The 14,662-nt window shown below is 31.1% G+C and overlaps 1 protein-coding gene across 1 annotated transcript; it reads right to left on the minus strand.

The window, feature by feature from the left end:
- Positions 1 to 749: 749 nt before the first annotated feature.
- Positions 750 to 7,049, minus strand: LOC111001017 (geranylgeranyl pyrophosphate synthase-like). The gene is made up of 9 exons (XM_022270682.2): positions 6,699 to 7,049; positions 5,778 to 5,932; positions 5,242 to 5,383; positions 4,345 to 4,465; positions 3,929 to 4,068; positions 3,506 to 3,532; positions 2,989 to 3,082; positions 2,219 to 2,346; positions 750 to 1,656 (listed from the first exon to the last, which is right to left on the minus strand). The coding sequence occupies exons 1-9, from the start codon at positions 6,732 to 6,734 to the stop codon at positions 1,597 to 1,599; spliced, it is 903 nt and encodes a 300-aa protein (XP_022126374.1). The 5' UTR covers positions 6,735 to 7,049; the 3' UTR covers positions 750 to 1,596.
- Between the last annotated feature and the right edge of the window lie 7,613 nt (positions 7,050 to 14,662).

Here is a 14,662-nt window from a genome sequence, read left to right on the forward strand (position 1 = left end):
ATGAAACAGATTCAGAAATCTAAGGCCAGGGCCTAAAGAGGTTGTAGCGCCACTGATTTATTTTTTAAATCTACATCCATGAAGACAAATTCTATAGAATAGCTACATATAGAACCTTCATTTTGAATGTCTACGAAAACCTGTGTGATTTGCCCCTAACCTCGGTTTAACCGTTGTCAAACTTTGGAAAGGGTTTAACAAAAAGACGTTATATACAAAACGAAGTAACCCGATCCCTTTTCGCAATGGCGCAGGTATATGGGTTGGGAGGGCCTTCGGCAATAAAGGTCGCTGACCTCAAGGTCGTAATCGATCGAACCCTCCATTATGTCAGCTGATTTAAATGAAATGGAGTGGAACTAATGAAAAATGTCTATCGTCTCATGTGATATTTAATTATACTGCGGCTCTTTTAATTGGAGGTCAATACTGATGATATAACTTGCCTTTTTTCAATATTTAAATGTTGTATTGTCTTTGAGAGTCTTATCCACTCTAGACAGAGCTCCTTCCTTTCAGAATAACTATGAAATAGTATAAAAACACTTTTCAAGAGCTCAATTATATTTATACCTGAAATATGCTATATTATATTTACATATTTAAATAAAAAAAACTCAAACAAATTGAAATGGGTAACTAAAAATAAAGTTATTTCTATTTACTTCTCGGATAAACTCACACGTTATTATTTTTTGTTCAGTACGTGCCAATATAGTATGAGGATACTTCGTTCCATTTAAAGTATTAATTAATCAAGGGGTGAGAAATTTAAAACACATTATGATTATGTTTTAATGGTATTGAACAAATAAAGGTAATATGTTGCGTGTCTACGCATTCGAGTAGAAAAGCTGTTAACTACACAATCAGGCTTTACGTATCCTTATTGTATGTAATGATTTAATAGTGGCCTTGACCAACAGACCGATTCTAAATAGCAGTTTTGGGCGCAAATTTGTAACATGGTGCATACCGGAAGTAACTATTGCAGACAAATCATTGCCGTCTGTATCCTATTTGGACGTCTGCCAGGCGGAAAAGCGCAGTGTCCTGGTTACTCGACAGAAGAAATAACACACCATAATTCATGTAACTATTATAATTAGTAATTATTCAATAAATGTTTTATAATTAGTTTTATTAATAAATATCTACTGGCATACACACACATATGCACTAGCGTTGTAAATTGCATTGGTTTCTTTTCTTATTTTTACTAATTAGATTTGCTAATTACAACGCCTATCGTAATATAATGGATCTAAGACATGCCAGTTCAATTACAATGTTTTCTTGTACAGTATTAAGTGTTAATTGTGCACATAAAAATTCAATTGACTCCGTGATTTTAAGGCCTGGACGTTTCAACAGTAAAAGTAAAATACATTTTCGTTTTTTTGTAGCATCGGATATCACATATGTTTGAGATCGTATAAACAATAAGTTTGCAAGTACAAAGCATTTGTTATAATGAATGTATTCTAATATATAATACATAAAATGTTAATAGACATTGGTAGTAACCTAATTATAATGGTCATAAAATATTATATTATCACGATTATGAAGATTCTATAACCTCCAGATGTCTGTTTAAACACTATATTGGTCCAGCACTGCATCCATAAGTGGGTTACCACCGAGACGACGAATCTATAATAAAGGAATATTTTAGTATTGGAGAACAATAGGATGTACCTTATAGAACTCGATATAAAACATATACTCCTATATAAAACATATTACACTATCACGATTGTCTTGTTTTGTTTACTTAAAGTCTAAAATTTTACGTATTAATTACACAAAATTTTAACCGACTGCAAAGAGAAGGTATACATTTTTTTAGCTTTTTTATTACTTTTTCCTGCTATAATACTCAATCACGAAACAATATAATTTATCAATATAATAAATAATACATAAAATTAATTAAAAACTATAACTAGGAAAGATATCGTATAAAACTGTAGGATAGGATTGGAGGACAAACATAGCAACAACAAACATATTATGTTGAGTATTTTTATAAAAAAATTACATTTAAAATATATACTTAAATAAAGCTTTCTAATCAAAAATTTTAATAATTACATTTACAATTACATAATCCGTACTCAAGTTCGTTACCCATTGTTAAATAATAAATATAACAAAGTAATAATACAGACACACAAATACTGTTTTACGAATTTTAAAGATAATATAAACTTACTTCACTCCGCAAATGGGCTTCCAAGTCCCGAATAATCTTTCTTGTGTACTCCAAACTGCCGAGATCCTCCAAAAGAGACACGAAGTAACGTTTTAAGTCTAAATTAGTTGGTCTCTGCTTAAGTATACCTTTAGTCTTAGTTAAGAAATATTGTTTGAGTATAAGGAATAAGATATCACATACATAATATACAGCTTTTATGCTGTGGTGAGTGGTGGATTTGTAGACTAGATGCATCTGTTTTCTTGCCAAGCCCGCTTTCCAAAATGACACATTTTATTACAAAGGTAAAAAATAAAATAAAACATGACAAACAAAATATTAATTTCGACGAAAACTAAATGAAATGAAACAGTTTTTATAAATCTAAAAGTTGACTTTTCTTTAAATTATGTACTTTTTATTTTAATTTTTAAGTTTAACATCAATATTTAACTTTGATAAAATGAACAGTAAAGAGATAGTGAATTAATTCATAAAATTAAACGTGGGAGAAAATGAGACAGAAAGATACTTTAAGTGTGATCGTTAATCCACATTGTGATTCACTCTGTGTTGTGTGACACTCCAGAAAATGTATTTGATGACAAAATGGGGAAAACTACATTATAATCACCCTCAACATTTTATTCTTAAACCTTCAAGCGATTGTAGATAATTTCTGTTAAATCCCCTAAGACTGAACTTAAATTTAAGGATCAAAGTAAGTATTCAAGTTCACTATATATCTATAGTAACTTCGATGTTCGTAGTTAGTTTTAAAAGGATACTTAAAACAGCCTCTCTTTTACCGGTTCTCAGTGCGTGTATGATAGGTATTGTAAACTTTCCTTCTGTCAAATCCATATAATAATCTGGCAACACCTAAAAATATAGTATATTTTCAAAGCCCATTTTTGTATTTCATTTGCTTGGAGACTGTTTGTTATTACTTCTTTGTGAAAACTTTTTGTAATTTGATATTTAGGAAGTACAACAAGCTCATGGGTTATAAAATGATAGCAGGTTTGAACAAAAAATTTGTTCAGAATAAGAATCTAGAACATACATATTATATCTACCTGAAAGTATTAGTTGAAAGTACGCATAAAATATGCTTAACTAATATTAGTTAGAGAACTTGTTACTATATTAACAGTCTGTTATGAACTGTGCCAACATGTCTAATCAATAAATCAAGTTAAAAAATCATTTATCTATAGGTAACAATATAACAAAATGTACTAGATATATCGCACTGAATTTTTCAAAAAAAATCGTAAGTTTACTTATTACACGTTCTCTTACCTTATCAGAAGGACGTTCCTCTAACTTCTGAAAAACAAAAGTTAATAGTCAATAAAAAATCCTATTTATACAGTCTGTCAAATAATAGTTGTCAGGAAACAGATAAAATGTCGACAAATGACAAATGTCAATTCTCAGATGTTGGTTTTCTCAAAACGCAATTAAAAATTCATATTACTTTCAGGTTAGCTCTGCAAAATAATGAAATTTGGTAACACATATACTGTAGGAGGCGCCGCCAGTAAAAGGCTGACAACCCACTTGCGATGGCAGTGTATGTATCCATGGGCGGCAGTATCACTTAACATCCGTTGAGTCTCCTATAATTACATTACTTCATTTAAAAAGAAGGATTTTCATTGGTAACAGAAATGATGGATGAAGTGGTGACTTTTATTACGTCTAAAAATACAATTACCAAACCTCAGGTTCTCCAATATTGCAGTAATCATCAATTAATTGAAAGTAGTATCCGAGCTTCTTCCCTAAATCCGTATAATTATTAGTATTCTCACTGAAGATCTGCATCAGTCTCACAGCTATGTTCAGCATTCCTCCTGTTTCTGCAATAATGGTTATTTCGAACATCTCAAGTTAGCCAATATCTTCCATAATTAATATGCACAAAAATATAATAATTGGTAGGTATAGGTATACATATAGTATTTTTAGATATTCTATAAAAAATTGTTATTCCTCATGCGATCTGCCTGCCACGAAACTTTGCTAAGGGGAATGCATAGAATTAAAAAAATTATAGGCTACCCACAGCAAATATTTCATAAAATATCTTAAAACAAAAAAATCTTAAGTATTAAAATTAATAAATTGCCCCATACTTTGTTCTGTCATCTTCTTATACTCAGCTTCTGTGGGGCAGACGAACGTGTCTCTCCAATAGATTTCTTTACCTTGACCCCTCACTATTTCGAGTGCTTCTTCATTAAACACTGTTAGTGCCTGGTATAAAAATTGAATTGGTGAAACACGATATGCTATTTCCAACTACGGCCGTAAAATGGACTTCTCTCCTTTTTATTTCGAGCAAATTTTAACATTTTTCCTGGCGATCTAAGATGGGGTAACTGTGGCTACTAATAACAATTTAGTTATTGCATACTTATAGTAATTATACAACGTAAAAAAAACGATATAACAATTTTATAATGCAACGATTATAAATACACTTATATATTAATGAATGAATAATTGACATGAAATTGAATCTGAATTATCATAATTGTGATTTTAATGTATTGTACTAACAAAGCTATTAAGTAAATTGTTACTAACAAATAATTATGGAACCTTGTTTTCTGATAATAAATGAATATAATAATATTTTCGTAAAAGTATATGTAGATAACATAAAATACTTTCTTTTACGACTGGGACATAAATATTTTGACTAATTTCTGGCTAAGTTACCTTGTAAAATATAAATATAATACAGTAACTTTAGACTTATAGGTTATGAATGTTTACTCTTTACATGTTCAGAAGTTTTTCCGTAAATTTTATACCTGCAAATTTTGTTGCACTTTTTAATTTCAAACGAAACAAAATTAAATTATGGTATGGGGAGATGATAATGGCGTTCAAATCGATCAAAGGCGTTCTAATATATTAAAAATATAGTTTTGAAGTAAAATACTTCATATTATTCATCTAAAAGCCACGACACATAAAAACGTGAAAGATTACAGCGATCGGTAGTAATATAAAATAAAAAATACCTCTAGACCCAACTTAGAGCACCTGTGCATAGCCAGGACAATGACATGAATGGCAGAATTCGAAGCCATGGGTACTCCATAAACGCAATGGGCTGAGGGAATTCCACGCCTAACATCTATGTCATCTTGTATGTCGTCTAAACTGAAAGATGGATATATACTTTTAACTGAGAAATTGGCGATGTTTTAGATTTGTTCTAAGAACGTTTGTTAACTTTTTCTATTTTCTTACAGGTTAATTATGAATGTATCTCCTTCGTGAATCAAGTAGGACGTTTTTTTGTAACATCATTCAAATTGATGATTAAATAATAAATAATAATAAATTAATACCAGTTCTTCCCTAATTTAAAGATAGCATGAAGTTGTTTCCATATCCTTATTACGTATATGAGATCACCGAAAATACATGTTCAAAGCACTTAGAGCAGACGCAAAATTCTATTTAGGTTTATGAATATATATTAGGGTTATAATATATTAGGGTTATGAATATCCTATATTTAGGTAAATGATTTTTTTTTAAATCAACATACATAAGTGTACCATTATGGCACATGGCCATGATATCAATAATCTCTTTCATCTTCTCATTAGGAATCTTGAGCCAATGGTTAAAGGCCTCTGCTATTCGGTTTCTTATTCCTTTACTCTCCACTTTTATTACATGGAAGTAGGGTAGGAGCATTTCCTGAAACAACGTGCGCATATAAGATTACAAAATTACTATTTTCTTTGTAAAATACCAAACTGGATTTTGAAGTGGAATTACTTTGAACAAAAAAGGAGATTTAATCTCACTACGTTTGATAAAAAGTAAAAATCAAGTTATCGACGATGTACATTAATTCCTCCTGAAAGTCGAATTCGAATTTCAAATTTTTTTGTACAACGGTTAAAAAAAGTACAAAAATTTTCCAGCATCATTTCACTGATATGTCTAATTCTAAAATATAACGAATTTAAATATTTTTTATTTAAAAGTGATATCCTAAATAAAATATTATTTTTTTACAATGAATACACTATTAGCTAAATCGTACAAAACGGGCTTGTAGTATACAGTTAAGAATCAATTAGTAAAATTTCATATTGGTAATTTACTAATATGGGAAATTTATTAATAATAATTTTTAATAACAGTAATTAAATCTTTTAACATGTGATGAGGAGCACGATGCACGATTACTACATTTTAAAATTTATTATTGTATGTATTATGCTCATAAATCCTTTGTATACTTTTAAGTAATTTTAATGTTCCGGTTTGGTACCAGGAACTAATTTCAGCTAATACTATTGAAAGCTAGATTCGTCGTCTTTGCCAATAATCCAAATAATATTCGTGTCATAATCACACCTCTCAAATCCTTACATTTTAATAAAGTAACAACTGACTGACATATTATATTAGTGCAAATAAATGTTTGAATTAAAATAAAATGGAAGTTACTTACCTCTTCCAAATCAGGAACGTTATCTTCTCCAGACATTGTCAAAATATTATCACCCACTTTGACGGAATAACTTCACTGTTAAAAGTGGAGGAATTTTTTTATTATTTAATATGTACACGTTAATATCTGAAAAATATTATTAACCCAATAGCCATGTCTCCACAACACAAACTAAATGGTAACAGAGAGTTAAAACGCTGCGTGTAACATTAGCTTCTTGTTAATTAATAACTTTATTATGATTATACTCGTTTCCACGTACTATGTATTGGACATCTTACATTACAAATGATCCTTAAGTGCGCTATTTCTTTAACAACAATGATGTTTTAAACGACCAATGTATGAAACTACACCTATAAGCTGTGGTTCCATGCAAAATTTTGTTCAATGTATAGTAAAACTAAATTTAATAATGAACTTTGTCAGAGTTGATACTCTGACAAAGTCTTAGAAGCTAAGAGAGTTTAGATACTAGCAGTATACTTATACTTAGTTAGTTAGTTACAATAAGGAGTAAAGATAGACTCAGGACTAATTATGGCTCCCGTGTATTAAAAATCACCCTTGACAAGACTCATAGTTGTCAATGTCTAACCTTATTATAATAGTGGCGGGAACGAAGAAGAAAAGCAAGGCACTGCTGTCAATAGACAACTCGTGGCATGCCTTAAAGCAATACAGAAAAAAAACTAGGATTATATATAGTAAAATATCGCTTAATTAAATATATTATTATTTATTAATAGATAATAAAGTCTATTTTACCTTTTTTTTTATTGATTGGAATTTTAATTGATAAACACAATCACCGATAATTTATCACGTGGAAAATAATTGTGATTAATAGTCACGGCATTAAATTCCGATTTATGTTGTGAAACAATAATTAAAGGGAATCTATAAACAGGAAAATATTAAAAAAAACTTAATTAATTATCAAACCAGAATGTAGATTAATATTACTACCACTTATGATTTCATATAGCCATTCGTGATATGATACGCCTCCATGACGTTATGAGTTTTACCTAGACTCAAATTCAAGGCAAAAATATAGTTGTTTTGGGTTAGGCACGAAGGGTAAATCCTATTTACCAAATCATACTTAAAACCTAACATTAGGTACTATACGAATACTCACACAAGTGGAGTGCCCATTCTTGTATTTTTTAGAAAATAGCGTAATTAATCGTGCAACCCATAATCTAATTATCATTGTTTTCAACACAACACAATAAGTAAGTTAAGAAATAAATAGTATCAGTTCTATTTCCTTAAAGACAAAGAACAAGGAGTATTGTAAACCTAATATTATATTCAATGATTGCAACTAATTATTACAATGTATTAAAAAGTACAATGATTTATAGCCGGTATACTATTTTTTATCACAAATAGCTCAACCGATTACTTAATATTTAACAACTATATAACCAATCTATTGAAATCCCATGGCAGATAGTAATGATTGCTAAGGCGTGCGTCTGCCAATCCTAATGCTGGCCATAGATGGTCCGCATGTTGCAGCCGAGACCGACTCCTCTAGAGCGCTCAGTGATCTGCAGTTTCCATACTAAATTCATATCCGCAATACATGGACCGCTTGAGCAGTTCCCAAATGGTCGGAGGAGTTGCTCTGCTGTCGAGTTTCGCCGTGCGGTCGACTGCTTAGAGCTGCCGAATTTTCCATACACGGACCGCTACAAGGTTGCTGCCGACCTCGTTTCGACTACATCATGCGGTCCGTCTATGGCTAGCGATAGATGTGCTGTGAAATAATGAATTTCTATGTGTGCAATGGAATATTTCAAAAATCGACAGTCTCTTAGGTACAGAAGGCCGACCTCCTACTTCACTATAGAGAGACCAAATAAACAGATACATTCGTTAACCTGAGGCCCAGTTAAGACTTAAATTGATTACAGGCAAGTAATATTGTATACACGTGGTAGTGGTGAGGTACTCAGGCAAAACCGGTTCTCATAAACTCATACGACCAGTGATTGACGCAATTTATTTAACCGCAAATATTAATTAGTTGGGATTTCGTTTACACGAACTGCACTTTATGCTGAAATTACATTTCATTACTGACAACTCTGAGCAAACATTCACAATGTGGCCATATTAAATTAATATCAATAAACAATTTGTTTCACTGTATGTAGTATTAAATATGTGCTAATTATAAACATGTGTGAGGTAACACGAAATCCTTCTCGAGTAAATTGATTTAGTAAACAAACATACAACGATAAATAAACCTACTTAATATAGATGTGGAATTAGCAGTTTCCGTTTAAGCTACTTTTATAATTTGGCATATATTTTATAGAAGAAAATGCTAACAAAAACCAAATAATATTTCTCAATTAATTTTATTTATTTTTAACACTATTACATAGTGTTACAGTATAATATAATAATAGTATAATAAGATAACTATTAAAATTAATATCCTGACTAGATAAACATTATCTCTCTCTCATAATATTTTTTAGGTACATTTCATGAAGAAAAATCATTAAATAATAGTAGTAGTAGTAGAACCACCACATATCACAAAATTTTCTTTTTAAAATTCTAATATGCTTTCTTATGTAAATGTGGAGCTGTCACTATAATTACCGACCGCACTGAAAGCTAGTGTTGCTGATGGCAACTAAAACTGAACCGTGCTTATTTTTTTGATTGACTATGGTTTATTATGTTGCTTAGTTTAAATTGTAATATTATGTTAACGTATTAAATATTCTATCATCCTTTAAAACAGATTTTAATTTTTAAAACTAAAATCATTCGAATGTTTAGGGATCTTCGATTCCACATCTACAAAGTGAAAAGTATTCTACAACAATGAACATTATTTACATTGTACAATATTTATCACCAGCTACAACCTAAATATAAACCTATAAATCTAAGTTGCTCGATATCAATGCAATTAAATAAATTATTTTTGCGATTTGCCAATATCTTTCTATTAAAACTCTTCTACCATTTACTTAGCTTATTGACTACACTTTTCTACCATCTCTACTATTTTACTATATTTGAACTATCCTAGTCAAAATATAGTATACAATTTACTTTGTTACGAACGGACAAAAGAGTTAACAGGCGTAAAGCACGGTAGCGTATCTAATGAAAAAGGCAATTAAATGAATTTTCACAGTTTTCCACGAAAACAGAAAAGTGTCGGCTCGTGCAGGTATTTGATATGGGGCCAATAAAGTTTTATTATAACCGACCGAGTGGCGCCCGGCTCAGTTCAATGACTTCCTGAAGCTTATGACAAGCTTCCGCTTTCGGCTGCAGTGTTCGAAGAACTCGCGGATTATGCAGCTAATTGTTTGCACAATCAGTCTGAATTCGGGGATAATTCAATGATTTCGGATTGCAAAGCGAATGTTCCTTAGGGCTTGAATGTAATACATGTAAAATGTAATACATTGATTGTAACTTCTGTAAGGTGAAATACCTCGTATAAAGATAAAATTACGAAAAAATTATGTATTATTGTGACAATTCTTATGACATTAAAATTAATGAAAAATAAGACTGAACTTATTTTTTTGCATACTTGTTTACCTAGATGAATAAAGATATTTTGTTTTTGTTGTTGTTGATAATTGATAGAGTTCACGGTGAAACATGAGCCCGAAGCAATATATCTATATCACATTTGTCTAATATATATGGGATAAAACTCACTAGGGAATCCAGAACGGTTCTTAGGAAATGTGTCTCCAAACCATTGTCAGATAACTTTGCGTCATTAGCCAGCCTTGAAGATTTAGTTTCATCCGATTATTTCTGGAGCCTATGTACATCAAGTTAACGTTTAAGGAATCCTCTAGTGTTTACCTAATCTCAGTAATGGCTGAACTAACATTTCTCAAGTAAACAACGCAAACTCACAGCTAACAAAGTTGCTCTCTCAGCTTTTTACTGTATACTTGCTATTAGATTATACTGCAAAACCGCTAGGCATTAAAGGCTTCATTTAATCTTCAATAAATATTGAAAACTATTATTAAATTAAACGTAAAAGTATTTACATGCTTGTAAGTAAAAAGACGGACTAACTGGAAATTACAAAATGGACCTACTGCAAAAAGATGCATAGGACGACAAAAGAAGAGATGGACAGTGGCATTATAGAATTAGCTGGGAAAAACTGGATGAAAGTAAGTAATAAATGCGGTAGGTATGTTTCAGTTAATTAATGTCAATTCAAACAAAAACAAAACACTTTGCCATTATATCTCACAATATTAAATTTAAATAAACAAATGCATTCTGTTCAAGTAAAAAATTCCTGACGTTTTTAAATCGATAGATTTCAGTCAATCGCTTTTTAATTTGTAGATACGACTACGTTGGTTCTTGGAAACTATAATGCGGTACTGCATTCACCTATTTGCTTAGATTCATGTCTCAGGCATGCCTTATAACCTTTACAATATCCACACATCTATAGTTTATATTTATAAGGTTAAGAACTCTCTTCAGATTAGGTGTAATAGCAGCAGTGGTGGCCCAATGGTTGTAACGTGCGACTATCATCCCTGGTTGTAGGTTCGATACCCGGCTGTGCATAACGCACTGTCTATGTGCGCATTACACTCGTTTGTACGTTGAAATCATCGTGACTAAAACGGGCATGATTTAGACACAAAAGTAGACGGTTGTGTTAGCCACAAAAAGTTGATAACCAACTTAGTACTTGCTTGAAATGATAACTGCCTGCATTAGCGCATCGGTAATTTAATACAAAATGCTTTTTTCGAAAAATCAATTCCGATAATCACTTGCAAACAAATAGCCTTATCTAATTATAATTAATAATAACTTTAAAAACGAATAGCTTTTAAAAGATTGGGGCTTACCGCTAAAAAGTATTAAAATACTATGCCTGATAACTTATATTTTATTTTAATCTAGCATCCGCCCACGTGTATTTTGGCAAAATTAGTTGCGGCACTCCCAAATCTAAATCTTACGCGCAATCCGTCTCGATCGATTACCAGGCCTAAACCCTTTTATTGGAAAATATTCTTGTTTTCAAGTTGAATGTGATTGATTTTCTATAAAAGAAAAGGAACTTAATAATTGTATACATTAACAACAGTTTTGCAAAGGTGCTTTATAGATTAAGGAAATACTTCGATAAACATGTGTAGCAAATATTTTCAGAAAAATAACGAAATAGTATTTCATATTTATGTTTAATTATTTCTGAAACTAAACTATTTAACATTACCAACGTATATTGCTAAAGCGATGGGGCTCGATATCACCTGTTGTGTATGCGCTGAAGTGAATTCACCGGCCATGGACACTCTCAATGCCTGAGGGTTCGCGAGTGCGTGGTACTGGGGAGCTCCCACCCAGAGGCTGAAGAAAAGCGGTGGCTTAAATTGAAGTACCGGTCTTGCCTTGCTGAGGACACCGTGCTTCTTGGAGGTCAATTTAGCATTTCATTCTAAATGACCGCGAAACTGAACGTCGTCTGATACTCCAATGCTGACTGTGATTTTAAAGAGAGTGTCTTAGAAAATAGGAGTAGCGACAATGTGGGTGACGTGTATTTTTGCGGAAAGTGCACAACCTTGTATCTTCTTGGGGATAAGATTATTTCGACCCCAGTCAGAGGCTTTACATCGCAGAGTTTCGACTTTAGACACCAATTTGTTACTACTGATCGACAGCAACTCAGATATTTCTGAGTATACCTGTAAAAAGTTTCCCCTGTGCCGATGCAGATGTAGAACTTTTTCATGACATGTAATAAAAAAAATTCATGCAATCAAATGTTCCTGTTAATTCTTAACTTAGAATCATTATATTCTTCCCTAGCATTTATTAATCTATATAAAGCTCCTCTTGCTAAGCATTTAACGAAAGTCTTCGACTATAGACAAAATGTGTGACATAAGCGAATGGAAATGTGTTTGAAATTAAATATTTTGGACCGAGAAAGCAACCCTAAATGCGTGATGTACACATATATATAATAAAGACCTCCATACCTATAGACCGACATATATGAGAAAGAGAATAAAAATTGTTAATTTAACATATATAATAGACACTCATATTAACGAGAAAAGCCTTTCTACAATTATTTAAAACAAACACTCTACACAAATATATGATTATAATAAGTCACGGTAAATCTAGTCGTTTAAAATCTTCATGAAGGACATGCGCAATGAAATTATTCAATACGTAGGTAGAGTTCTACTGTGTAATCGTAGAATTAATGTATTTTTAGCAGTATTGCCTATTTTTAAAATGACTATTACCTACTATAGTTACAATTTACAAAAAATATTTAAAAAGAAAGGCTTTGGATAAGAAAAGTATTAATGCTTCGAGAGGCACTTCCATCTTCCATTGTATACGATCCTAGTCCTAAATAATGTTATAATTAAAATATATTCATCTTCAGAATGCCTTTAGAAATCAATATAACCAATTACTCGTAATACAACTACTTTTATCTTCACCTTTATGCACGTTTCTTAAATAATACTAGCTATTGTTACACTATACGACATCAAGCTTTTCCTAAAGGAACTATTAAAGCTGTTGTACATACTAAATTCTAGATGGCGATACGCACGGCATAATAGCGAAAACAAACTCAGTGTAACATAAACATCACTTCTTACATGCAAAAAATTATATACAACAAAATGATGGGTTAAGTAGCTTGACCAGTATTTCTGTTTTTCTTCATATTTTGTGGATTATATTTATTTCGCCTGGCGCGAGTGTAATATGGTCACAAAACTTAAGCTTAGCCGCAAAAAAAAACAACGAATTTGACAATTGACAGTTCATTATATAAAAAAAATAACTTGAATCTTGAGTCTAGGGATGGCGATTCTTTACGAAAAAGATCGATTTTTAAATCGATTCGAATCGTAGTCTAATGAATCGATTCACGAAAAAATCGAGGCCTACAAAATCGATTCTTAAAAAATCGATCTTTTTTTCAAGTTTGCGTTTACAATGTAAATTTGTATCAATTTTACTAAAAACAAGATTAATATTGCAATTAACGATATCTTATCAATAAAATCAGGGAATTCAAAAATAACAATTATTTTTATTACCGTATCAAACTATAAGATCAACTATAAAAAAAAAATAAGTATTTATGTACTGAATGTTTTTATTGATTGCAAAAAAGTAAAAAATAAGGTAAGAGTTAAAATTTTAAATATTAAGCATTGGGAATTATAACTGGTAAATAAATGTGAATCGATTAATTAAGATACGAATTGCTTTAAAAATTGATATTTTTCGGAAAGAATCGCCATCCCTAGCCTGGCGATTACTTGATTAAAATAAAATTAGAGTAAAAGCGATAGTTTATTTTTAAAATGATAATGGGAGCTTTACTATTTTTTCTGTAAACAAGATGAATAATTTGATGCTTTGACGTTAAATAGATAATTGGACATAAAGTAATCGTGAATGAAGTATGAACACTTCCATCAATAAGAATTCCACATATTACTTATTAGTTATTTCAATGCTGATTATTCCTGTGTAAAAGTAAATTTAAATGATAATCACAACTAACAGAACAAACTGAAAATAATAGCGTCAAAGTAAAAAATAAGAAGCGCTTTACTTATTTACTTACCTACTCTCAATTAGTTTTTATTTCGCAACAAACACTACATGAAAATCTGATGAAAATCAATCATAAAAATACTCATATTACGCTAATAACAGTATTCATTAAACGACAACAACAAATGAATAATGCAATATCAATCGTCACAGATTATAAATACATAAAGTCAAAGACTACAAACGTAACTTTTTTATTAAAGAGAGGCGAGTAAAGGATACTAAACATACAGCCATCTCGCGAGTTTATGAGTAGTTAACTCTTTAACCGGCAGCACTCTTATAATTCAGGCACATTCAACTAAATG

This window comes from Pieris rapae, chromosome 5, assembly GCF_905147795.1.
Source record: "Pieris rapae chromosome 5, ilPieRapa1.1, whole genome shotgun sequence".
In the NCBI taxonomy this organism is placed as follows: Eukaryota; Metazoa; Arthropoda; class Insecta; order Lepidoptera; family Pieridae; genus Pieris; species Pieris rapae.